Source organism: Pelophylax lessonae, assembly GCF_965119305.1.
Source record: "Pelophylax lessonae genome assembly, chromosome: 12".
In the NCBI taxonomy this organism is placed as follows: domain Eukaryota; kingdom Metazoa; phylum Chordata; class Amphibia; order Anura; family Ranidae; genus Pelophylax; species Pelophylax lessonae.
The window spans coordinates 87,718,639-87,745,081 of record NC_138779.1 but is presented as its reverse complement, the minus strand read 5'-3'; the positions used below and the strand labels follow the sequence as shown (position 1 = coordinate 87,745,081).

General features: G+C 47.3%; 1 protein-coding gene across 1 annotated transcript in view; it reads left to right on the top strand.

Annotated features, from left to right (window-relative positions):
- PUSL1 (pseudouridine synthase like 1) overlaps window positions 1-26,443 on the top strand; it is a 159,098-nt gene that overhangs the window by 81,622 nt on the left and 51,033 nt on the right. Inside the window, exon 4 of the mRNA XM_082273557.1 lies at window positions 10,246-10,392. Within this exon, the coding sequence (XP_082129683.1) occupies window positions 10,246-10,392 (147 nt within the window). The remainder of the gene's footprint in view (window positions 1-10,245; window positions 10,393-26,443) is intronic.

Here is a 26,443-nt window from a genome sequence, read left to right as displayed (position 1 = left end):
AGCTTGTTATGGAGCTTGCCCACCAACATGTTCTTGGGGGACACTTGGGGTGGCAAAAAACACAGGACCGCATACTACAGAGGTTTTATTGGCCCAGTGTGTTCAGAGAAGTGGAAGAGTATTGTAAGTCATGTCCAACCTGTCAGATAACTAGCCCCCAGCCCCATTTCCGTAGTCCCCTGATACCTCTCCCAATAATTGAGGTCCCATTCGAACGAATTGCTATGGATCTAATCGGCCCGGTTCCAAAATCTGCCAGGGGTCACCAACATATTCTAGTCATCCTTGACTATGCCACTCGCTACCCGGAGGCGATACCCCTGCGACATACGTCCGCCAAACTTATAGCTAAGGAGTTAATGGAAATGTTTTCCCGGGTGGGACTGCCTAAAGAGCTCCTGACTGACCAAGGGACACCGTTTATGTTCAAGGTTATGAGAGAACTCTGTAAGCTGTTTCACATAAAACAATTACGTACATCCGTCTACCATCCCCAGACAGATGGCCTGGTCGAGAGATTTAACCAAACATTAAAAAACATGTTAAAAAGAGTAGTTTCCAGGGATGGTAAGGACTGGGACCTGCTTCTGCCCTATCTGATGTTTGCAGTGCGAGAAGTACATCAGGCTTCCACGGGGTTCTCGCCCTTCTAACTGTTATATGGTAGGCATCCTCGCGGGTTGTTGGATATAGCCAAAGAGGCCTGGGAACAACAACCCACCCCCTACAAAAGTGTTGTGGACTATGTCACCCAGATGCAGGAACGGATGGAAAATGTGTTGCCATTGGTCCGGGAACACATGGAGGCAGCCCAAGGAGCCCAGAGTAGGATCTACAATCGTAAGGCTTGGGTCCGGAACTTTAACCCGGGTGATCGGGTATTGGTACTAGTGCCAACAGTAGATAGCAAGTTCCTAGCTAGGTGGCAAGGTCCCTATGAGGTGCTCAAAAAGATAGGGGAAGTAAATTACAAAGTACACCAGCCAGGGCGGCGGAAGCCGGAGCAGGTGTACCACGTAAATTTACTAAAGCCGTGGAAAGATAGGGACTTGTCCGAGAACGACAGCCCCCAGCCAGGGCTTCTAGGTGAAAAAGGTCCAGCACCTCCTCTTGAAGCCTGTGAAGCAGTAACCACGGTAAAAGTTACAGATAGCCTGTCCTCCAAACAGGTCCAGGAAGTCAGGGAGTTCATTAGTCGGAACACAGATGTGTTCTCAGACCTCCCTGGATGCACGTCTCTAATCCTACAGGATATTGTCACTGAGCCCCGGGTCAAGGTCCGGGTAAAGCCATATCGGGTACCCGAGGCTCGGCGACATGCTATTGAGGAAGAAGTACAACTCTTGTTAAAACTCGATGTTATTGAAGAGTCTAAAAGTGAATGGGCCAGTCCTATAGTCTTAGTACCCAAACCAGACGGGACGTTGCGGTTCTACAACGATTTTCGTAAGCTAAACGAAATCTCCAAGTTTGATGCGTATCCCATGCCCCGAGTAGACGAGCTGATTGAGAAATTAGGCCAAGCCCATATTTTTCAGTGTTGGACCTCACCAAAGGGTACTGGCAAGTGCCCTTAACGGAGTCTGCCAAGGAAAAAACGGCTTTTGTTACTCCTCAGGGCCTATATCATTATAATGTGTTACCCTTTGGCCTGCATGGCGCCCCTGCCACCTTCCAAAGACTAATGAACATAGTGTTGCGACCTCATCGTCAGTACGCCTCGGCTTACCTGGACGATGTCGTCATCCACAGCCGGGATTGGGAAAGTCATCTGCCCAAAGTGCAGGCGGTAGTGGATGCCCTTAGGAAGGCCGGGCTGACCGCTAATCCAAAAAAGTGTTCAATAGGATTAGAAGAGACTAAATACCTGGGGTATGTGGTTGGGCAAGGAGTCATCAAACCCCAAGTAAACAAAATAGAAGCCATACGTAGTTGGCCCCGACCAGTCACCACTAAGCAGGTCAGATCATTCTTGGGAATGCTGGGATATTATATGAGGTTCATTCCCCATTTTGCCACCTTAGCTGCTCCACTAACAGGGCTACTAAAGGGACGAAAGTCCGTCATGGTTCACTGGAATGATAAGGCGGAAGAGGCCTTTTCCGCTTTGAAGTCGGCACTATGTGGGTCCCCAGTGTTGGTCACACCAGACTTCAAAAAGGGATTTATAGTACAGACCAATGCCTCGGAAGTAGGTCTAGGGGCTGTGCTGTAACAGGAGATCAATGGGGAGGAGCATCCTGTCGTGTACCTCAGCCGAAAGCTCACCCCAGCAGAGACCCGATACAGTATAGTGGAGAGAGAGTGCCTGGCTATCAAATGGGCACTCGAGTATCTTCGCTATTATCTGTTGCGGAGGAAATTTCGTCTGGTGACCGACCATTCCCCTCTCCAATGGATGAGCCAGGCCAAGGAGAGAAATGCTCGGGTCACCAGATGGTTCCTGTCCCTTCAGAACTTCAAGTTCTCAGTGGAACACAGGGCAGGCCGCCTACAGGGAAATGCGGATGCTCTGTCTCGCGCACACTGTATGACATGTGTTCACCCCCTGAGGGTTGAACAAAGGGGGGAGGTATGTGGCAGGGCACATGGATCCGTGATCGACGGAAGATACGTGTCACTGAGGTTCCTGGCCTCGGTGAGATAAGAGTCGGTAATTCTGTGTCAGCAGCAGCTAGTGCTGCTTGACATTTTTCTATTTTAGAGTGGCTGCAAAGCCGAATCCGGGCCGGCTCTTATTGGGAGCAGTCAATGTGTGGGTGGGTGGCTGCTCCCCACGCTCCAGGCCAGGTCTTGCCTGGGGTTTATAAGGCAGACAGCCTAACAGGTGGTTGAGAATTATCTCCATGCACCAGAAGGCTGTGGAAGTGAGTGCTGAGGCTGGAAAGGCTACAAGCAGGTGAACTGATCCGTTGCTGTGTGTGAACAGCACCAAAGAGACACAGGTGAATGGACTTGTTGCTGTGTTTAAACCTTAAAGACGTTTTCCTTTTTGTTGGGTGTGAGTTAACACCAAAAAGGACTGTTACTTTTGTGTTCCTGAAGTGTGAATAAAACACTCCTGATTTACTTGAAGAACCATCTGTTTTGCCTCTATGCTGCACCCGCAAATCCTACCTACAAGAGCAAATCCCCACACAGGATATATATTGGCCTAAATTGATGAAAAAATTTGATTTTTTTAAATATTTTTTTTTTTATAGTAGAAATATTATTATTATTATTTATTTATTTATTTATTTTAAATTGTCACTCTTTTTTCGTTTATAGTGCAAGAAATAAAAATCACAGAGGTAATCGAAAACAACCAAAAGAAAGCTCTATTTGTGGGAAGAAAGGACATACATATGACTGCGCAATTGTCAGTTAAAGTAACGCAGTGCCGTATTGCAAATAATGGCCTGGTTATTAGGGGGATAAAACCTTCCGGTCCAGAAGTGATTAATTAAATGCACATCATGCAGACATTGTCCACTGTTATCACCATGGGGAAACCTTCCTTGAGAAATATCATGCAGCCTTTGCTGCAGTGTATACATGCAGACGTAAATTTAATGCAAAGAGGCTGCAGGAGATCAGCTGCAGTGAGATGCAACAGGATAAAAAAGGAAAAACGTAATTTCTCTTATATCCTCTGACATTCGCCGCCCACTCATACAGTCTGCACTTCTGGGTATTGGTCTTATCCACAGGAGTAAGCTAGGCATAAGATTTTGTTAGAAAACATTCACAAAACCTTTGTATAGACACACCTACAGGGGGCTGTCCCTCTGGTCCAATACCCCCAGCTTGCAGCATTCCCAAATCAATTTGTCTTTGCCTAGCATACTAGGCTGGCTTTTCCATGGCTGGGGCTGCAGTCTCAGCCTTTTTACTTCTTATTATTTTTTCTCTCTGAGAAAGTGTTTTTTCTTTTATAATAATAGCCTTTTATTTGTTCCTGCGCTTAGTTGGTCGGACTTCGGAAGACTACAGCGTTTGCGGGTTGGGAATCACACTGGCTATCCTAGGGCCTTATGGAATCCCAGCCTGCCATCGAGCGTTAGCAGGCTATGCTTACGCCCAGGCCTCGCAAACGACCATGTCCCTGTCCTCAGGGCAGAGCCTGTGAAGTGGCTACTTCGCCTGGGGTGTCTCAACTGCGGTACGCCGCCTGTTGCTAGTGTCCTTTTCGGCTGACGGCACCACCACCCAGAGTGGGAGGCTTCCTGTCACAGAGCGGTACCCACCTTTCGCTGGACCGGTGAGTACCATGCTACCCCTCTGTCTGTGGCAATTGTCTGTCGGGGTGTGTATGTGGGCCCTCTGTTTATGGGGATGGCAGTGCACATGGATCTGTGATATCCCCCTCATGTCTGTCAGTGCGGTCCCTGTGTGTCCCTTCCCGGTCCCTGCGGGGGCGCTATGGCGGTTCTACCGCTGTGTGGGGGGTTGCGGGGGTCCCTGAGGTGCTTCGGCAATGTTTTGGGGGTACAGACATGGTGTGTGGGGGCCGCGATCGGTGTAAAACTGCGGGGCCGCCATTTTAGGTGTGGGCAGGCTGTTTGGCCTCATTGTGAGGGCAGCAGCCATTTTCTGCTATTCTTTTGGCGCCCTTCGGGCGCCATCTTTAGTGTGGGCGCTATGTTTCTTTAGGTGAACAGCGGAAATTTTGCTGGAGCCTTCTCCATTGACTTGTATTGGCAAACATTTTCTTGGGGCTCAGAGCTGTGTTCTGCCTCTAGTGGTGTGAGGTCACTTCCTTTCTTCTCACAGGGAGATCGAGCTGGCAGCATGTGGCAAGGTATAGGCACACTTTGGGGGATTTTATGATGTTTCCTGGGCTGCATTCCTGCTGGCTTTCATTCCTTTGCAGTTTTTAGTAGCACAGGCTTAGTTTCTCATTGCGGGGCATTTGCGGTGGGAACCACGGTAATCGCCGTTTTAAAGGGCCAGCGCCTTTTAAATTCTGAAGTGCTATGATGGAGTCCCAGGATAGCAAATTCCCACCTGCTCTGGTGGAGGGTTCAGGTACTCCTGAATCCTCGGCTATAGTCTCACTTACTGCTGCGCTTGCGACTTTAGCGTCAAAAGTGGATTTGTTAATGTCTGACCGGGCTTCTAGGAAAAGGCCCAGGTTTTCTCAGTCTTCTGATTCAGAGCCAGATATGGTTGCCACGGACAGTGTACCCCCTGAGGGGTCTCAGTCCTCTCGGTCGGATGTGGAGGAGGAGGAGGATGAGGATTCCACCTCCGGTTCAGCAAGAGAACGCGCTGCAATGTCTGTGCTTATTAGCGCTGTGAAAGACATGCTAAATTTAGATGATGAGCCCCACCTGTCGGCTAAGCGGTCTTCCTTTGGGACCCGCAAAGCTCAGAACTCAGGTCAGGTTTTTCCCTGCCCCGCTGAGTTTCACGAGACCGTGAATGAACAATGGCGCAATTTAAAGTGCAATTTTGTGGTGCCCAAGCGTTTTCAGTACCGTTATCCCTTTGCGGTTCCGGTGCATACGCGCTGGACTGTGGCTCCTAAGGTGGACCACAGTGTCCAGGTTGAATAAAGCCACTTTAATGCCCGTGGAGGATTCTCCGGTGTTTAAAGACCCGGCAGATAGGTGGGTGGAAAATCTTACCCGCCACATCTACATGGTTGCGGATTCCTTAATGAAGCCCGCGTTCGCTTCCGTAATGGTCTCTCAGGCTGTTGTGGAGTGGGCCAAGGTGCTTAAATGCACACTTATTGCTGACTCCGCCCCTCCTGCTACTCTGGAGATGGTGGATCAAATTATTCAGTCTGTTTTTATACGTATGTGACGCGGCCCTGGATGAGGCCCCTTTAGTTTCACGCCTGTCTGCAGTTGCTGTGACGATTCGTCACATCGTTTGGTTGAAAAGCTGGTCGGCCGACCAGTCTTCCAAGAAGACGGTGTCTGACATCCCTTATGCCGGGAGTCGTCTTTTTGGGGACTCTCTGGATGAACTGGTGAAGGTGGTCACTGGGGGTAAGAGCACGCTGCTGCCCCAGGTGTCCAGGGGAAGATCCTTCTGCGGTAAGCGGGGCCCTTCATTTAAACCTAACCAGGGATCCTTTCGTGCCTTCAAGGCACAAGACAAGGGTAAGTCCTTCAAGGCCTCTGGTGGCCAGAAGAACCCCAGTCCGCCTTAACCTGAAGGGGCACCCTCGCCCCTTCTCAGGGGTGGGGGGGACGTCTGCGCTGTTTTCCCAAACCTTGGCTGGCCAAGATTCAGGACAGGTGGGTTCAAGAACTCATTCGGTCAGGGTACAAGATCGAGTTTCGATCACGATCAGCAGACAGATTCTTTCCCTCAAATCTTCATTTGACCCCAGATCGTTTCTGAGATCTCCATCGGGCGGTTCAGGATCTCCTCGCCCAGGTAGTGGTTGTCCCGGTGCCTCATCGGGACAGGCTTCGGGGTTTTTACTCAAATCTGTTCACAGTGCCCAGAAAAGAGGGCAAGGTGCGTCCGATTCTGGACTTAAGGTTTCTGAACCGCTTTGTGCGGGTCCAGAAATTCCGGATGGAGTCCCTCCGGTCGGTGGTGGCATCCCTGAGTCCAGGGGTTTCCTGGTTTCCATCGACCTCAAGGATGCGTATCTACACATCCCTATATACGAGGGTCATCAGAGGAACCTCCGATTCGCAATTGCGGAGGAGCATTATCAGTTCGTGGCGTTGCCTTTCGGCCTTGCTTCGGCTCCAATGGTTTTTACCAAAGTGTTGGTGCCTGTTCTTGCCTTGTTGCGGGTTCAGGGGATTGCCATCCTGGGGTACCTGGACGATCTCCTTTTAAGATCGAGTTCCAGTGCTACTCTGTTGCATGATCTGTCCACCACGGTTCAGACGCTCCAGGAGTTCGGGTGGACCATCAATTTTCAGAAGTCGACATTGTGCCCTTCTGTTTGTCTCCCTTACCTGGGGATGATTCTGGACAAACTCCAGACTCTGCAGGACGAGGTCAAGTCCCTCAGGGACAACGAGTTCTCCTCGCTCCGGACCTGCATGCGGTCCCTGGGCTTGATGGTGTTACCGTTTGCACAGTTTCACAAGCGATCTCTGCAAGCGGAGATCCTGACCAGGTGGGACAGGCATCCTCACTCCTTGGAAAGGAGGATCTCTTTGAGCCCTCAAGTCAGATCGGATCTTCTGTGATGGCTTCAGTCTCCGGCTCTGCGGGAAGGAAAGTCCTTTCGACCGTTGCTATGGACTGTGGTAACCACGGACGCCAGTCTGTCGTGCTGGGGTGGTGTTCTGGGCAATCTGTCTGCCCAGGGCACTTGGTCGGAGGGAGAGTCCTCCCTTCCGATAAATGTCTTTAAACTGCGAGCGATCAGGCTCTGTTTGCTCCGTTGGTCAGATCGTCTGCGGGGCTGTCCGGTGCGGGTGCAGATGGACAGCGCCACTGCGGTGGCTTACATCATTCACCAAGGGGGCACCAGGAGTGCCGGGCGGCCAAGGAAGTGGCCGAGATTCTATCTTGGGCCAAGATGCAGGTCCCGGCGATTTCGGCAGTTCACATTCCAGGTGTGGAGAACTGGCAGGCGGACTATCTGAGTCGCCAGACCCTGGACCAGGGGGAATGGTCCCTACACCCTGAGGTGTTTCAGATGCTGTGTGCGCAGTGGGGATCCCCGGATGTGGATCTGTTCACGTCTTGGCTAAACAACAAGGTGGGAAGGTTCGTGGCAAGAACACGCGACCCTCTGGCGGACACCTCGGACACGTTGGTAGTGCCTTGGAATCGGTATCGCCTGATTTATGGCTTCCTCCCGATTCAGTTGTTGTCCAGGTTCCTTCGCAGGTTGGTCTCGGAACCTAGGTTGGTGATTCTAGTGGCCCCAGACTGGCCGCGCCAGTCTTGGTACGCGGACATCATGCAACTGGTCGTCGAGCCTCCCTGGCGGCTCCCACTACGAGAGGATCTTCTGTCTCAGGGGCCGATCTTTCATCCTGCTTTACAGTCGCTGGCTTTGACGGCGTGGCTGTTGAAAGCCAGGTCTTGAGAGACAGGGGTCTCTCGTCGGCGGTCATTCCTACCTTACTTAAGGCTAGGAAAGCCTCGTCTGGTAAGATTTATTATCGTACCTGGAAGGCTTATTTCACCTGGTGTGAATCGCAGAGGTTCAATCCCCACTCCTTTTTGGTGGCGAGGGTGTTAGCATTCCTGAAAACTGGTGTGGAGCAGCGATTGGCGCTTACCACTATTGAGGGCCAGTTATCTGCGCTGGCCATTCTTTTTCAACGCCCTCTGGCGTCGAATTCCGTGATCTGCACTTTCATTCAAGGGGTGCGTCATCTGGCTCCCCCTAGGAGGGCACCCTTGCCTCCTTGGGACCTGAATTTGGTTTTGTCCATTTTTGCAGCGTCCTCCATTCGAGAACATCCTGGAGATTCCTCTGCCGGTGCTGTCATGGAAAGTTGCCTTTCTGGTGGCGGTCACATCTGCTCGCAGAGTGTCGGAGTTGGCGGCCCTGTCGAGCCGCTCCCCCTATCTGGTTGTTCATATGGACAAAGTGGTCTTGCGACCTCATCAGTCCTTTCTTCCGAAAGTGGTTTCGGATTTCCATCTCAACGAGGACATTGTCTTACCTTCACTGTGTGCGAGGCCTAAGCAACCCAAGGAGTTTGCCTTGCATTCCTTGGATGTGGTAAGGGCGATCAGGGTTTACCTGTCGTCTACTGAATCCTTCAGAAAGTCGGATTCTCTTTTTGTCCTTCCTGAGGGACCTCGGAAGGGTACGGCTGCGTCTGCGGCAACCATTTCCAAATGGATCAGACAGACGATTCTACAGGCCTATTCAATTAGGGATCGGGTTGTCACGGCGCACTCTACCAGAGCGGTTAGTGGGTCTTGGGCCTTCCGCCATCAGGCGTTGGTGTCCCAGGTGTGCAAGGCGGCGACCTGGTCGTCCGTGCATACCTTTACTAAACTTTACAAACTTGATGTTCTGGCATCCGCAGATGCCTCTTTTGGCTGCAAAGTTCTGAGTGCGGCAGTGCCTTAGGGGAGACATGGCGGTTTTTAGCCTGTCTCCTCCTGTTGGGGTTTTTTCCCCCTTGGTTATTTTGCTTTCCTGGGTTTGTTTGCTCCTGTTGAGCTTTCCTGTTACCCAGTGGTTACCTTTCTGGTTCAGATAAGGTTCTTTTCTCTGACCTGGGTGCTGCATTGCCTTTTTTGACGGTTCCGTTTCCCACCCCTCACATCTACAGACTCCTTTGGGACGTCTCAGAAGTGCAGACTGTATGAGTGGGCGGCGACTGTCGGAGGACGTAAGAGAAAATAGAATTTTTGTAAGAACTTACCGTAAAATTCTTTTCTCTGAGTCCTCTGACAGTCGCCGCCCCCCACCCCTCTTTTGGGGTTCATGGATCTCTATATTGCTTGCTATGAAACTGATTTGGGAATGCTGCTAGCTGGGGGTATTGGACCAGAGGGATAGCCCCCTGTAGGTGTGTCTATACAAAGGTTTTGTGAATGTTTTCTAACAAAATCTTATGCCTAGCTTACTCCTGTGGATAAGACCAATACCCAGAAGTGCAGACTGTATGAGTGGGTGGCGACTGTCAGAGGACTCAGAGAAAATTATTTTACGGTAAGTTCTTACAAAAATTCTATTTTTTTAAAGAGCAAAACATGTTTATGATACACAGTACTTTAAGAAATGAAACGTCATTCAGTTTACATCTACTTTAAATACTAATAAATACTGTAATGTATGCTGTTACTTTGTACGTGTTCCTGTTACCATTGTAGACCAGTGTAAGACTTTATTGCTTGCAGCTCTTACCTGCCAGAAATGACTTCTCTTACACTGCACCTGCATATTTTTCACTTATGCTATATTTACAGAGTCCGTGTTCTCAAAAGTGTTATTTCAGTAAGACTGAATCACCAACTAAATTGCAGAGATTCCTGGACTATGTTCTCTTCTCTATTAAATCCCTTCTCTTGGCCTAAAGCTGGGTAGTCTAGGTTTTTACTACATTCTATGAAATGGAAGAAAAGTGCATCTATTGGGGAACATATCTCTTCAGCTGAGCAGCCATAGAGCTGTATCTGTTGGAGTACTTTTGTGATATTGGAAATGTATAGTAGATGCAACACAGTCATTGCATCCACCAAAAATAAAATTTTTGGGTGGAGTGACTATTTATTTATACCTGGGCCTATTAGTTTGTCATGTGTTCCTCTGTTTAAAATATTATTTCATGAGTTTCCTATTTTGTATGTTTTTTTTGCACACAGTGTTCTGAAGGCCATCCGTGTAAGTAATGACTTTCATGCACGGCATGATGCACTATCCCGCACGTACGTGTACCGTCTAGTCACCGGATATGGGCACCAAAATTTACCAGTGTTCGAGAGGAACTTGTGCTGGGCTGCAAGTGAGAGGTAAGACTAGATTATCTGTATGGTCCTGAAAGACAATGAACACAAGTACCCCATGGAATCCAAAAACCCTTTTCGATATGTCTGTAGCCTATTGAAATTTGATTGCTTGTTATTTAAAGCAACACTGTCACTTGTAAACAAAATTTCAGGCTATAAAACCCTTTCAAAGAAGATACTGCATACTGCAAGCAGTGAACCAAATCTTTATATTCATCCACAGTTTCTGGTGATGTTGCCTCCAGACACTCCTGGATGTGTGTATCTGACAGCATGTTCTGTTTTTTTGCTGTGGTTTCTTTCACCTTCTACTGCATCACTGCTGTGTATTGTAGTGATGTAGTGGCTGGCATGAAGTACCACAGTGCCCAGTGGGGGACAGGCTAACAAGTCAGATAGCAGCAATGTCAGTAACTGTGGAAGAAAACAAAGATTTGCCTAGTTAGCGAGATAAGCATGTAGCTTCTTCTACATGCTGCTGCAAGATAGTATTGTGTTTTTGTGTTTGCTGAACTCCAGGAAACATTCTCCCTTGCTTTGTGGCTGTGACTACTCATTTAAATCTAGAGGGGGAACAGATGTTCGGGTAAGTAAAATGCCTTTACTCTCCCCTATTCTAAACAAACAGTTAACCCTTGCAGTGCAAGCACAACACCCCCTCATTTTGGATAGTAATAAGGAAAGGTTATGACCCCTGTCAGTGTTTTTTTCTTTGTCTCATTGGAGAGATATCCCTTCACTTCTTTTCCCATATTTAAAACTGGAAGTGAGAGGAAATTCCTCCAAAGGGAGGAAATTCATTGTTGTTACCATAACTAGTGTCCCCATGGGAAGATATTCCATCTTTTCTGTTCTGGTGACAGCCCAAAGTTTTGGATTTCCTTTCTCTTTTCCTTTCGGTGATCACAGGAAACAGGACGGATAGAGAGGGTAAATCTCCCTAACAGAGGCACAAACAGATATAGAAAACCTGGCAGGTGTTCTAATCCCTCTCCACTCTATCCACCACTAAATAAAAAAATAAAATATACTTTTTCCTTTAGTTCTACTGTAGGCTTTGTGCATATACCATTGCTTTTGCAGATAAATCCCAGGCACCAATGAAACCAGTCCCCGAGCTACCACCACTAGTTAGCAAACACTGCAACTATGCTACATCAGAAAGTCACCCAGTTTCTCAAGTTCTATTTATTCCTCTGTAGCCAGATGGCACCATACAGGGTCACTGGTAGTGTATTTCCTAGGGGACAATTCTATCAAAATGTAACTCCAGGGTTTCCACATTTTCACATTTTGGCAGACTACAGTGCTGATATGGCCATGCTGTTCCTGATTGCTTCATTGTTGCTACAGACAGATTGTTTCTCTCTCCTCTCCTCTCCTCTCTCTCCTGGGATATTGATCTGGAAAGTTAAGTAGCAGAGCGGATTGTTAATCAGTTTCAGCTGCTTTGGTGTTAATGAAATTAGCAACAAGTGCACTGGATGGACAACAATGAGACAACCCCCCAAAACAGGAATGGTTTTACAGGTGAAGGCCACTGAATTTTGTTCCCCTACTCATTTTTTTCTGACTGTTTTTCACTAGTTTTGCATTTGGCTAGGGTCAGTGTCACTACTGGTAGCATGAGACATTACCTGGACCCTGTAGAGGTTGCACAGGCAGTCCAACTCCTCCAGGATGGCACATCAATGCGTATCATTGCCAGAAGGTTTGCCGTGTCTCCCAGCACAGTCTTAAGAGCATGGAGGAGATTCCAGGAGACAGGCAGTTACTCTAGAAGAGCTAGACAGGCCATAGAAGGTCCTTAACCCATCAGCAGGACTAATATTTGTTCCTTTGTGCAAGGAGGATCAGGATGAGCACTGCCAGAGCCCTACAAAATTACCTCCAGTAGGCAACTGGTGTGAATGTCACTGGCTAAACAATCAAAAACAGACTTTATAAGGGTGGCCTGAGGGCATAGCATTCTCTAGTGGACCCTGTGCTCACTGTCCAGCACCGTAGAGCTCGATTGGCATTTGCCATTGAACACTAGAATTGGCAGGTCCCTCAATGGTGCCCTGTGTTTCTCTTTCATTCATTGACAGACACAGCTCCTGATCTTCTTAACCATTGGATTATACTGCCCACTACAGGAGTAGGGCAGTTTGGCAGAAAAAAAAGTCTGGCTACGCCTATGGGCAGTCCCTGGGGGTATACTCCCTCTCTCTGCTATAGGTTTTTTTTCTGCCTAGTCAGGAGTAAGGACCTAGTTCCTTGCTGGAAACTCTGGTCCTGGCAATTTTTTCTTTTTAGATAGAAATTATTTTATGTTTTTTTTTTCCTGTGAGATCTACAATCAACTGCCGGACTGGGCGACGGACTGGATAATCTAGATCCAGTAGTCACCCCAGTCTGGCCAGCAAGTGCGTGCAGACCTCAGCTCCACGCTGGGTCGGCCGTGACATAGCCCCACTGGACAGGGGCTGGCCTGTGAGTTAAATGCCTCACAAGGTCACGTATGCCTGGGTCTTGGTCCGAGTACCAGCGTTCCTCCTGGCCGACAGCCCCCCCACTTCGATGGGAAGGGATTCTGTCTGGAGCGGTGCCCGCCTGGTTCCTGGTATGGTGAGTAGCTGTCCCCCCTCTCCCCCGGAGGATTTTAGGGTGGGCGTGGGCCCCTCCTTGGGACGGTTGGACCACAGGGTTCCCATCCTTCCTACCCCACCCTCCCCTCTGCTGGGGCTGTGTGGGTGGTCTGGTCTACCTCCTGGGGGTGGGGGCAGGGCGCTATGCGGCCTGTGACGGGGGTGGATTGTGGTGGGAGCTCACGCCCGGGCCCCCTCTTTTGCCTGGGCTTGTCCTTGAGGCCTAGGGATTTCTCCTGGGTCCCTGGGAGCCTCATGGTGCCACTCGGGCTGCCATTTTGCTGTAGCCTGTGTGCTCAATGCACGGCGGCCATGTTTGTGTGGTCCGACTGCCATTTTGCGGTGGTTTGCAATTGAAAGTAGCGGCGGCCATGACTGAGGAGCCCTGTGGGTGGGGATTTTGGTGGGAGCCCCTCTTCACCCCCTGGTGCTTACTCCTGGATCTTTTCACTTCCTTTTCATGGCACATGGAGTGCAGATTATCCTGGTGGCTGCAGGTGCCTGTTTCTGCTGGGTGTTTCTGGTGGAGTCCTCTCCCTCTCTGCCGAGGATCACTTGGTGCTTTGTACCTGGCGACTAGGTGGTGCGCGGTGGGGGGTTGTCCCTTAGCAGTGTTTTACACTTTTTGTGGGTTCCCCCAGGTGACTGATGAAGTCTTTGGAGCACATTTCCAATCCTGATTCCCTCTCTGAGGCTGCGGGGTCCTCCGGGTCCCAAACATCCATCAATGCACTGACGGTGGTCCTGGAGTCCTTTGTGTCTCGGGTGGAGGTGGCTTTTGGGTGACGGGCTAGCAAAAAGTGTCCCCCACCTTACATTGCATCATCTGTCTCATCAGATAATGAATCTGATTTGGCCACCACGGACATGGGTCTCTCTGCTGGGTCTGCGACCACGCGCCTGGAATCCTCAGATAGTGAGGATGATTCCTCCACAACTGTAACTACGCACGAAAAGATGCTGGTGGAAGCACTGATTGTATCTGTGGGTGAGACTTTAAAGATGGAGGATGCAGCTGCGACAGAGGCGCAGGTTCCCTTTGGCACTCACAAGCCATCCAGAGAGGCAAAGGTGTTTCCTTTCCCCGCCTATTTTGACAGAATTGTCGCTAAAGAGTGGGGATGACCAAAGTGTCCCCTTGGGGTCCCTAAGCGATTTGCTAGGTGATACCCCTATGAAAAATCCTTTATTAACCACTTCCATACCGAGTCATGTAAAATGACGTCGGCAAAGTGGTTGTCTAGATCCGGGCCGCCGTCATATGACGTCGGCCCGTTCTAGCTGCTACTGCGCGCCCCCGGCGGCACGCAGCGGCGCGATCAGGGATGAGGCTTGTCCCTCGCGACTAGGTGTCACTCGGCGTAACATTATCTTTCACATTATGGAAAAAATTGGGCTAACTTTACTGTTTTCTTATTTTTTAATTAAAAAAAGTGAATTTTTTCCAAAAAAATTGCGTTTGGAAGACCGCTACGCAAATACGGTGTGATAAAAAATATTGCAATAATCTCCATTTTATTCTCTAGGGTCTCTGCTAAAAAAATATATATAATGTTTGGGGGTTCTAAGCAGTTTTCTAGCAAAACAACTGATTTTAGCTTGTAAACACCAAATGTCAAAAATAGGCCTAGGCAAGTGGCTAGGATGCATGATGATGCTCCTTGGATGTTAGGCCCCTCTATATGGCTAGGCTGTGAAAAAGTCTCACACATGTGGTATTGCCATACTCAGGAGGAGTGGCAGAATGTATTTTGGGGTGTCATTTTTGCTGTGTACATGCTATGTGTTAGGAATATCCTATAAATTGACAACTTTGTGTAAAAAAAAAAAGGTTTTCATTTTTTTCCCACATTTTCCAAAAACCTGTGGAAAAAAATGATATGTTCAAACGACCCATAATGCCTCATAGAATATACGTTGGAGTGTTTGCTTTCCAAAATGGGGTCATTTTGTGGACTTTTCCATTGTATTGGTGCTCTAGGGCCTTGAAAAGTGTGATAGGTAGTAAGAAAGTTTTATGTGTATTTATGCTCCTAGAACGCCTGAATGTGCTTCTTGGACGTGGAGTCTCTTTTTGTGGCCAGGCTGTGTAAAAGTCTCACACATGTGGTATCGCCATACTCAGAAGGAGTAGCAGAATGTATTTTTGGGTGTAATTTTTGCTGTGTACATGCTATGTGTTAGAAATAGCTTATAAATTGACAACTTTGTGGGAAAAAAAAGAAAAAAAATTTTTTTCTTCATTTTCCCAAGAATTGTGGGAAAAAATTACAACTTCAAAAAACTCACCATGCCTCTTACTAAATACCTTGGACTGTCTACTTTACAAAAAGGGGTCATTTGGTCGGTATTTGTACTGTCCTGACATTTCAGGGCCTCAAGAAAGGAGATAGGCAGTCAGTACATCTGGTGTGATCAATTTTCAGTAATTGGTACCATAGCTTCTAGACTCAATAACTTTCACACAGACTAAATAATATACACTAATTTGGGTTAATTTTACCAGAGACATGTAGCAGTATACATTTTGGCCCAAATGTATGAAGAAAAATTTATTTTTTGCAAAATTTCATAATTGAAACTAAAAAAAGTGTTTTTTTTTTTTTAATTTTTGCTCTTTTTTTGCATATATCACGAAAAAAACCCCCCCCAGTTTTGATCAAATACCACCAAAAGAAAGCTCTATTTGTGTGAAAAAAATGATAAAAATTTTGTTTGGTTACAGTGTAGCATGACTGAGTAATTGTCATTCAAAGTGTGAGAGTGCTGAAAGCTGAAAATTGGTCTGGACAGGAAGGGTGTCTAACTGCTCTGTATGGAAGCGGTTAAGAAGTGGACTGTTCCATCTGTGTTGGCCCCCCTGGTTTCCAGATTGAACAAGGCAACCATGATTCCGGTTGAAAAGTCCCCAGCCTTTAAGGATCCGGCTGACTGGAGAATCCAATCGAACCTGGTCTGGCAAGCCGAGAGCGGGCTTCTCCAGACCCGCGGACAATGCTCCTTAAGCATGAAAGTGCGCTCTCACCAGTATCAAGGGTGGGGGGACGTCTTCGCTGGTTTCCGGACCCGTGAACTTACCTGGTGCAAGACAAGTGGGTCCACAAAGTAATTCGGTCTGGCTACAAGATCGAGTTTTGCTCTTGTCACCCGGCAAGGTTCTTTCCTTCCAACTTGTGCCTGTCCCCGGACTGCTTACAGGGTCTGTTTGGGGCGGTACAAGACCTGTTACTTCAAGGGGTGATTGTCCTGGTTCCGACTTTGGAACGTTTTCAGGGTTTTTACACAAACCTGTTTACAGTTCCCAGGAAGGAAGGCAAAGTGCGTCCAATCCTGGACCTCAAGGCGCTAAACTGCTTGCTGTGGGTGCAGAAGTTCAGGATGGAGTCCATTCCCACGGTGGTGGTATCCCTGCATCAGGGGGATTTTCTTGCCTCTATCGACATTAAGGATGCTTACCTTTTACGTTCCAATATGTGCCGATCAACAGTGCTTCCTCCGCTTTGCCGTGGGAGGGGAGCATTATCAGTTTGTGGCGTTATCCTTTGGTCTCGCCTCTGCTCCTCTGGTCTTCACAGAAGTGTTAGCCACGGTGCTAGCATTGTTACGCCAACGAAGCTGGACTATCTTGGTCTGACTCTGGATCGGCCTTAGCCAGAGTGCTCCTTCCTCTGGACAAACTCCGGAAATTGCAGGCTGCAATTTGTCTCCTGCTGTCCAGCAGATGGTCATCCCTCCGTACTTGCATGCAGGTGCTGGGCCTGATGGTGTCTACCTTCGAGGTGGTTCTGTTTGCACAGGTCCATACGAGGTCCCTGCAAAGGGCGATTCTGCCCAAATGGGACAAGACTACACAGTCTCTGGACAATCAGATCTGGCTGAGCCGGGGAAAGAAGGAGTCCCTGATCTGGTGGCTCCGTTCTCCGGCGCTTCGGCTGGGCAAATCCGTCCTCCCCTTGTATTGAATAGTGGTCAACATGGATGCCAGCCTGTCCGGCTGGGGAGGCGTTCTTCAGCAAAATTTCTGCTTAGGGGCTTTGGACACTGGAAAAGTCCAGACTACCGATCCATGTCTTGGAACTCCCAGGGTTTTTGGGGTGGACGTGGGCCCCTCCCTGGGATGGTGGGACCCTCCCTGGCTAAGGTTATGAGCTGGCTTTTGCCACATGCTCTTAAGGGGGGCTTGTTGGAGTTGCAGCTGACCAGGTTTTTTTCCTGGTCCACAACGGGGGGTTGAACAGGGTCGTCCTGGGGGGGCTGGGAGGGCGATCCTCTTGTTTTTTGCGGGGTCCAGTTCCTGCTCCATTCGTGTACCCTCGGCTGGCAACCCCCCCCCCCCCTTCTGGGATCGCAGCCAGCGGCCCTTCCCTGATTGTTATGTTTTTTTTCCGGGTGATCTTAGTATATAGCTTCCACCGCTCCCTCCCCAGCCTCATCTGTCCATCAGATCCTGAATCTGTTTTGGCCACTGCGGACACGAGTCACGCTACTAGGTCTGCGTCCACGCACCCTGAGTGCTCAGACAGTGAGGATGTTTTAAACATGGCGGAGATGCTGCGTCGGAGGCGCTAGTACTTTTTGGCACCGCAGGTCCTCCACTGTGCAGGGGTGTTCCCCTTTCCCGCTTACTTTGACAACATTGTCATATAACAGTGGGGTTGTCCAAAATGCACTCTTGTGGTCTCTAAGTCCTTCAGGGCCTCCCCTGGAGGTTCCAAGAGGACCTGGTCTGGCAAGCCACGAGGGGCTCTTCAAGAACCTGTAGACAAGGCTTCCTCTGCATGAAGGGGCGCCCTCAACCATATCTGAGGTGGGGGACGTCTTCGCTAATTTCCAGATCTGTGGACCTCTCTGGTACAGGTAAAGTGGGACAAAAGTCATTCGATCCGGCTACAAGATTGAGTTTCCAGAAAGGTTCTTCCCTTCCAACCTGCACTTGTCCCCAGATTGGTTACGGGGTCACTTTGAGGAAGTGCAAGACTTCTTACTTCATCGGGTGATTGTCCCGGTTCCAGCTTCGGAATGTTTTTAGGGGTTTTAGTCAAACCTGTTTACAGTTCCCTGGAAGGAAGGCAAGGTACGTCCAATTCTGGACCTCAAGGCGCTAAACTGCTTTGTGCGGGTACAGAAGTTCTGAATGGAGTCCATTCGCATGGTAGTTGCATTCCTATATCTGGGGGATTTTCTTGCTTCTTTCGACATCAAGGACGCCTACCTTCATATTCCAATATGTTCCAGTCACCAGCGCTTCCTCTGCTTTTCCATGGGCCATGAGCATTATCAGTTTGTGGCATTACCCTTTGGTCTCACCTCCGCTCCTTGGGTCTTCACAAAGTGTTGGCCCGATGCTAGCATTGTTACGTCAGCGGGGGATCGCAGTACTGGGGTACCTGGACGATCTTCTGCAGGCAGAAGCAGTCAGCATTCTAAGGTGGGCAAATCGATCGTTCCAGCCCTCTGTGCTGTACACATTTCATGGAAGGTACAGAGGTTTGTGGCATGGCCTCAGGATCCTCTGACCAACGTGGCAGATGCATTAGTGGCTCCTTGGCATCAGTATCATCTGATTTATGCCTTTCCCCCTCTCAAACTTCTGCCAAGACTCCTATGCAGGATCCAGGGAGCAAGGGATTCTAGTCTTCCTTGTGGCTCCAGACTGGCCTCACCGGTCTTGATACAATGATCTGGTACGGCTGGTCGCTGATGTTCCTTGGAGACTTCCTCTCAGGGAAGATCCTCGGTCTCAATGACCAATCTTCCATCACAGCAGGAAGCAGTCGCTGGTTTTAACTGCTTGGCTGTTGAAAGCCAGGTGCTATAAAGGATAGAGGTTTGTCTGAATCGGTGATTCCTACGCTGTTAAAGTTTAGAAAATCTACCTCTATCGTATTTGGAAGACGTACGTTGCGTGGTTTGAGTCTTTTGGGGTTCTCCCTCGCTCCTTTTCGGTGGCTCGGATATTGGCTTTCCTCCAACGGGGGGTTGAGCAGTGCCTGGCCTTGAGTCCTTCCAAGGGCCAGGTTTTGGCCTTGGTGGTTTTCTTTCAACCTCCATTGGCCACACTTTCCTTGGTGCATGCCTTTATCCAGGGAGCTCAACACTTGGTTCCTCCAGCACGGTCTCCATTACTGCCGTGGGTCCTCCGCTTGGTAATGTCAGTTATCCAGGAATCTCCACTTGTAAATATCGGAAGGATCCCCTGCTTACATTGTCCCTGAAGGTGGCCTTTTTGGTGGCGATTACTTCTGCATGCAGGGTCTTTGAGCTGGCGGCGTTGTTTTGCCGTTCACCCGACCTGTTGGTTTACAGAGCTAAGGTGGTTCTTCGTCCCTGTCCGTTGTTACTTCCAAAGGTCCTCTCTGATTTCCATTTGATTGAAAACATTGTGCTGCCTTCCCTATGTCCCAGGACTAAACATCCTAAGGAACTTTCTACATTCCCTGGATGTGGTTCGGGCGATCAGGGTGTACCTGGCAGCTACAGAGTCTTTTAGGAAGTCAGACTCACAATTTGTACTCACAGTTGGACCTCGAAAAGGGTTGCCCTTTTCTGCTGCGACAATTTCCAAATGGATCAGACAGACAGTGATTCAGGCCTATTCAATTAGGGGTCAGGTTCCTCCTTTTCCTGTAAAGGCACGCTCTACTCAGGCGCTTAGTGCCTCCGGGGCCTTCCGTCATCAGGCATCAGTGATGCAGGTTTGCAAGGCGGTCATCTGTGCACACTTTTACAAAGTTTTATAAGGTGAATATGTTGGCATCTGCGGATGCTTCTTTTGGCTGCAAGTGTTTGCAGGCTGCTGTTTAGAAGATCTGGTCCTCTTTGAGGGTATATTGTTTTTTTCAGGTGAGCTCCAGTTGTTTTGGTTGAGCTCCATGTTACCTGGTTGACTATAGTTAGCCTTGGGAATGTTTTTCGGCTGTTTTCCTACCCATCATGTTTAACACTGGCTTTGGGACGTCCCCTCTGTGGAGTTGTTATTCTTCTGACAGTGCTTGTAACAAAACTGAGTGCCTATAGCTGAGTGTGGGTGTTTACCCCCTGGGACTGCCCATAGGCGAAGTCAAGCTTTTTCCTGCCTAGTGTCCTACTCCTGTAGGGAACAGTATAACTCAATGGTTAAGAAGAATCAGAAGCCGTGTCTGTCAATGAACATCAGAGAAATGGATTTTACGCTCCAAAATCCAATTTTTTTCGCTGTTCTACCCCTCATGTTTAACACTGCTTTGGGACGTCCCAATGGTTAAGAAGATGATCAGGAGCTGTGTCCCATCAATGAACGAAAGAGAAAATGTGATTTTTGACTTACCATAAAAATTTTTCTATCATTGCTTGTAACAAAACTGAGTACCTATAGCAAAGAGAGGGAATATACCCCCTGGGAGTGCCCAAAGCCGTAGCCAGACTTTTTTTTTACTGCCTAGTGTCCTACTCCTGCGGGGAGCAGTATAACCCAATAGTTAATAAGATCAGGAGCTGTGTCCTTCAATGAACATCAGAGAAATGGATTTTATGGTAAGTCAAAAATCTCATTTTTTCACAGACGAGAGCAGGTTCACCCTGAACACATGTGCCAGACATGAAAGGGTCTGGAGAAGCTGTGGAGAACGTTATGCTGCCTGTAACATCATTCAGCACGACCGGTTTGGTGGTGGGTCAGTGATGATCTGGGAAGGCATATCCATTGAGGGACGCACAGACCTCTACAGACTAGACAATAGCACCCTGACTGCTATTAGGTATCGGGATGAAATCCTTAGATCTATTGTCAAACCCTACACTGGTTCAGCGGGTCATGGGTTTCTCGTGGTGCATGACAATGCCTGGCCTTATGTGGCGAGAGTATGCAGCCAGTTCCTGGAAAGGGAAGGTATTGATACCATTGAATCACCCCCACGCTTGCCTGACCTAAATCCAATAGAACACCTCTGTGACATTATGTTTCGGTCCATCCGACACTGCCAGGTTGCACCTAAGTCTGTTTAGGAGCTCAGTGATGCCCTGGTTCAGCTCTGTGAAGAAATACCCCAGGACACCATCATTCGTCTCATTAGGAGCATGCCCCGACATTTTCAGGCATGCATACAAGCATGTGGGGTCCATACAAGCTACTGAGTACTGAAATTTCAGCAAAATGGACTAACCTGCTGCATGATTTTATCACTTTGATTTTCAGGTTGTCTTTCAATTCAGCCCTCTGTAGGTTGATAATTTTTAATTTCCATCAAATGATATGGCATCCTTTTGTTCCTAACATAATACCCAGTCCATATCAGTATAAATCCAGCATGATATTTTTCCCCATCGAGATCTGATGTGTTTTCAAAGTATTCCTTTAATTTTCTGATATATATATATATATATATATATATATATATATACACACACACGGTATCTCACAAAAGTGAGTACACCCTCACGTTTTTGTAAATATTTTATTATATCTTTTCATGTGACAACACTGAAGAAATTACACTTTGCTACAATGTAAAGAGTGTACAGCTTGTATAACAGTGTAAATTTGCTGTCCCCTCAAAATAACTCAACACACAGCCATTAATGTTCAAACCGCTGGCAACAAAAGTGAGTACACCCCCTAAGTGTCCAAATTGGGCCCAATTAGCCATTTTCCCTCCCCGGTGTCATGTGACTCATTAGTGTTACAAGGTCTCAGGTGTGAATGGCGAGCAGGTGTGTTAAATTTGGTGTTATCGCTCTCACTCTCTCATACTGGTCACTGGAAGTTCAACATTGCACCTCATGGTAAAGAACTCTCTTTAAGGATCTGAAAAAAAAAAAAAGAATTGTTGCTCTACATAAAGATGGCTGCCCTAGGCTATAAGATAGGCCAGCACAGTGGTGTAGTGGTTAGCACTTTCACCTAGCAGCAAGAGGGTCACTGGTTCAAATCCCAACCACGACACTACCTGCCTGGAGTTTGCATGTTCTCCCTGTGCCTGCGTGGGTTTCCTTCCTCACTCAAAAGACATGCTGGTAGGTTAATTGGATCCTGTATAAAATTGGCCCTACTATGTATGTATGAATGTGAGTTAGGGACCTTAGATTGTACGCTCCTTGAGGGCAGGAACTGATGTGAATGTGCAATGTATATGTAAAGCGATGCGTAAATTGACAGCGCTATATAAGTACCTGAAATAAATGAATAAATAAAAATCCTGAAACTGAGCTGCAGCACGGTGGCCAAGACCATACAGCGGTTTAACAGGACAGGTTCCACTCAGAACAGGCTTTGCCATGGTCCACCAAAGAAGTTGAATGCACATGCTCAGCGTCATTTCCAGAGGTTGTCTTTGGGAAATAGACGTATGAGTGCTGCCAGCATTGCTGCGGAGGTTGAAAGGGTGGGAGGTCAGTTTGTCAGTGCTCACCATATGTCGCACACTGCATCAAATTAGTCTGCATAGCTGTCGTCCCAAAAGGAAGCCTCTTCTAAAGATGATGCACAAGAATGCCCGCAAACAGTTTGCTGAAGACAAGAAGACTAAGGACATGGATTACTGGAACCAGGTCCCGTGGTCTGATGAGACCAAGATAAACTTATTTGGTTCAGATGGTGTCAAGCGTATGTGGTGGCAACCAGGTGAGGAGTACAAAGACAAGTGTGTCTTGCCTACAGTCAAGCATGGTGGTGGGAGTGTCATGGTCTGGGGCTGCATGAGTGCTGCCTGCCCTGGGAAGCTACAGTTTATTGCGGGAACTATGAATGCCAACATGTACTGTGGCATACTGAAGCAGAGCATGATCCCCTCCCTTCAGAGACTGGGCCGCAGGGCAGTATTCCAACATGATAACAACCCCAAACACACCTCCAAGAGGACCACTGCCTTGCTAAAGAAGCTGAGGGTAAAGGTGATGGACTGGCCAAGCATGTCTCCAGACCTAAACCCTATTGAGCATCTGTGGGACATCCTCAAACGGAAGGTGGAGGAGCGCAAGGTCTCTAATATCCACCAGCTCCGTAATGTCGTCATGGAGGAGTGAAAGAGGACTCCAGTGGCAACCTGTAAAGCTCTGGCGAACTCCAGGCCCAAGAGGGTTAAGGCAGTGCTGGAAAATAATAGAGGCCATACAAAATATTGACACTTTGGGCCCAATTTGGACATATTCACTTAGGGGTGTACTTACTTTTGTTGCCAGCGGTTTAGACATTAATGGCTGAGTGTTGAGTTATTTTAAGGGGACAGCATATTTACACTGTTATACAAGCCGTACACTTACAACTTTACATTGTAGCAAAGTGTAATTTCTTCAGTGTTGTCACATGAAAAGATTTAATAAAATATTTATTAAAATAATAAAAATAATATTTAGTAAAAATACGTTTACCTGGAGTTGATGTCTGTATGGTGAATAATGCTGCACATGTTTATGTATGCTTGTGAGTGTAGTTCTTGCCTAATCAATGGTGTTTTAAGATAGCTACACTATGAGATGTGTTTATCCTTCTATTTTTGCATGATTATACCTTCCTGCTTTGAATCTGCCATACGTTTGAGGAGTAGTGCTGATCAACAGTGTCTGAATGTACATGGAGAATTGCCATTGCAGTTGATTAATTTGAGCGTTAACTGACCACTCTGAGTGGTGTTGGAACACTGGTGACTACAGAGGGGACTTGCACATTATCTCACTGTGGACTATTCTTTATTTAATATTTTTCTGGACAGTTTTTCACTTGATTTTGTTCAACCACTTTATTTTATGTAATAGTGACTCTTTTTTTTTTTTATTTCATTCAACCAAAACCTTTTTCTATTTGCATTGACTGTTTTGCATGTTGGTTTCTATTCCTATTTTTTTTCATGTATACACATTAGTGCAACACTATTACTTATTGTTATTCATTACAACAGATATCCACGTTATGTGTTTTCTGCTCACAAAAATTATCTAATTTTTTTTTTTTTTTTTTAGCCTGTGCATGGTTTTCACTATTTAAAAATGAGTCATGTGCCTTTGGTTAAAGATCCAATAAGATCAGGAGATAATCATCTAATGTGTGTCGGACACATTTAGTGCTTTGCTCTTTGTATCACTTTGCTGAGGAAGCCCCATATGGATTTTTCATGAAAAGGGAAGTGGTTTATTCAAAATGGTATTAGGGTGGCCACTTGAGATGCACACTGTGTTTGGTGGAATTTCTAAAGTTGAACTAAACTTTATAAAACATTGCTGACAGGCTTATTTTTATTGCACAAGAGACTCTGGGTGTTTCTTCTACAAAAAAAAAAAAAAAAAAACAGTCTTGCATGTCTGCCAATTTTTTTTTTTTATGTACACTGAGCTACATATGGTGGTATGAATAACACCTATGTGCATGTACATGTTTTATGTACCACAAGCCAGTCAATATAGACAGGCAAAAACAACAAAATTCATGGATTTTCTCGGTACCCCGGAAAGACGAGAACAGAGTTTTTGGTCAATAGATATCAAAATTTATAGCATCGAGCTTTAAAAAGTAGTGTTTGAAAAACCATTAAGTTAAAAATAAGATATGAAGCAATATACAAAGCTCCATATAAGCCACTACATAGTTCCCAATCACATGTGTTTCATGATAACAGAAGAACCTTCATTCAAGGAATGTAGGGGAACATATCCACAGCGTGCCCCCTCTACAATATATATGATTTGTGGCTATGTTTACTTTTTTAGGAGTAACAGGAGCTTATTAAACATCTAGAATGGAGCAGAACATAACATAACATTACAATATACACAATAATTTCTATGTACTAACAAATCATTATGCAGACAGATGTGAAAATACAACAAGTACAATCTTGAGGATGGCCTGCGGAGGCTTAGCAAAGTTCAGAAAACAGGCACCTAAATAGGGGGTTTGATCACAGGGGCTGACATGGGAACCAATAGTTACTTGAGGGCAAAGTAGGGTTTATGCTATGGCTAACTATGCCAGTGATCTACAGAGTAGTATAAAAGAATGTTAAAAAACGTATTAAGGACGTTATAGATATTTTAATCTTATGCAGAGCACCATAACCAAAGAGGGGGTACCTACCCTGAAAACAAGGTAAAAATTCCCAGGATATCCACTCAAGAAGGGTTTTTAACCACAGGTCCTAAATGACCCCAAAATGGTTATGAGTAGAATGAAGCCAAACAACCTCTGCACACAGGCGGTTGGGAGATCGAGCCCTGTGACATCAGATGCCACTTGAGTGAAGATAATCATCTCATAAAGTCAACCAAATAGAAGGTTATTTTCCCACAGGGCCTAAAACGACCCTGAATTGGTTATGAATATAATAAAGCTAAATGTCCTGCCCTGGTATAGACTGTAAAGAAATGAAAGAGCATGTAAACTCAACATTTCATATTCCTTATACAGTATGTGCCTGCTGTACAGGGCCAGACTGGGAATAAAATTCAGCCCTGGAAAAAATTTCATTCCAGCCTCATAGCATTATTATACGAGCCCAACAGCATACTGTCATTATTTCTCTTTCGTTCATTGACGGACACCGCTCCTGTCATTCTTGACCATTGGGTTATGCTCCCCCCTATAGGAGTAGGACACTAGTCAGAAAAAACCTTCTGGCTACACCCATGGGCAGTCCCAGGGGGTATACTCCCTCTTTCTGCTATAGTCACTCAGTTTTTTCTGCCTAGTTAGGAGTAAGTACCTAGTTTCTTGTTGGGATCTTTGGTCCTGGCAAGATTTTTTATATAGGACATTTTTTCCTCCTGGATTTTTCCTGTGAGATCTACTATCAAGAGACGGGCTGGATAATCTAGATCCAGTGGTCACCTTATTCTGGCCAGCGAGTGCACACAGACCTCAGCTCCACGCTAGGTCGGCCGCGACTTAGCCCCACTGGACGGGGGCTGGTCCTGCGAGTTAAACGTCTCACGAGGTCGCATATGACCTGGCCTCGGCCTGAGTCGCAGGGTTCCTCCTGGCTGACACCTCCCCATTTTGATAGAGAGGAGGATCTGTCTGGAGAGGTGCCCACCTGGTTCCTGGTATGGTGAGTAGCTGTCCCCCCTCTTTACTTGGAGGGTTTTGTGTGAAGAGGCGCTGGTAGATGCACTGATTGTATCTGTGCGTGAGACCCTAAAGATGGAGGACGCAGCTGAAGCTGCGACGGAGGTGCAGGTACCCTTTGGCACTCACAAGCCATCCAGAGCGGCAAAGGTGTTTCCTTTTCCCGCCTATTTGGACATAATTGTCACAAAAAGAGTGGAGGTGACTAAAGCATCCCGTGGGGTTCCTAAGAGCTTTACCAGGTGTTACCCCTATGAGGAGTCAATCCTTAAGAAGTGGACTTCCACCAGTGGTGGACCCTCTGGTTTCCAGATTCAACAAGGCAACCATAATTCCGGTGTAGCCCGCATTATGTACACCTTAGCTGGTTTGGCAATGAGGCCGGTATTTACCA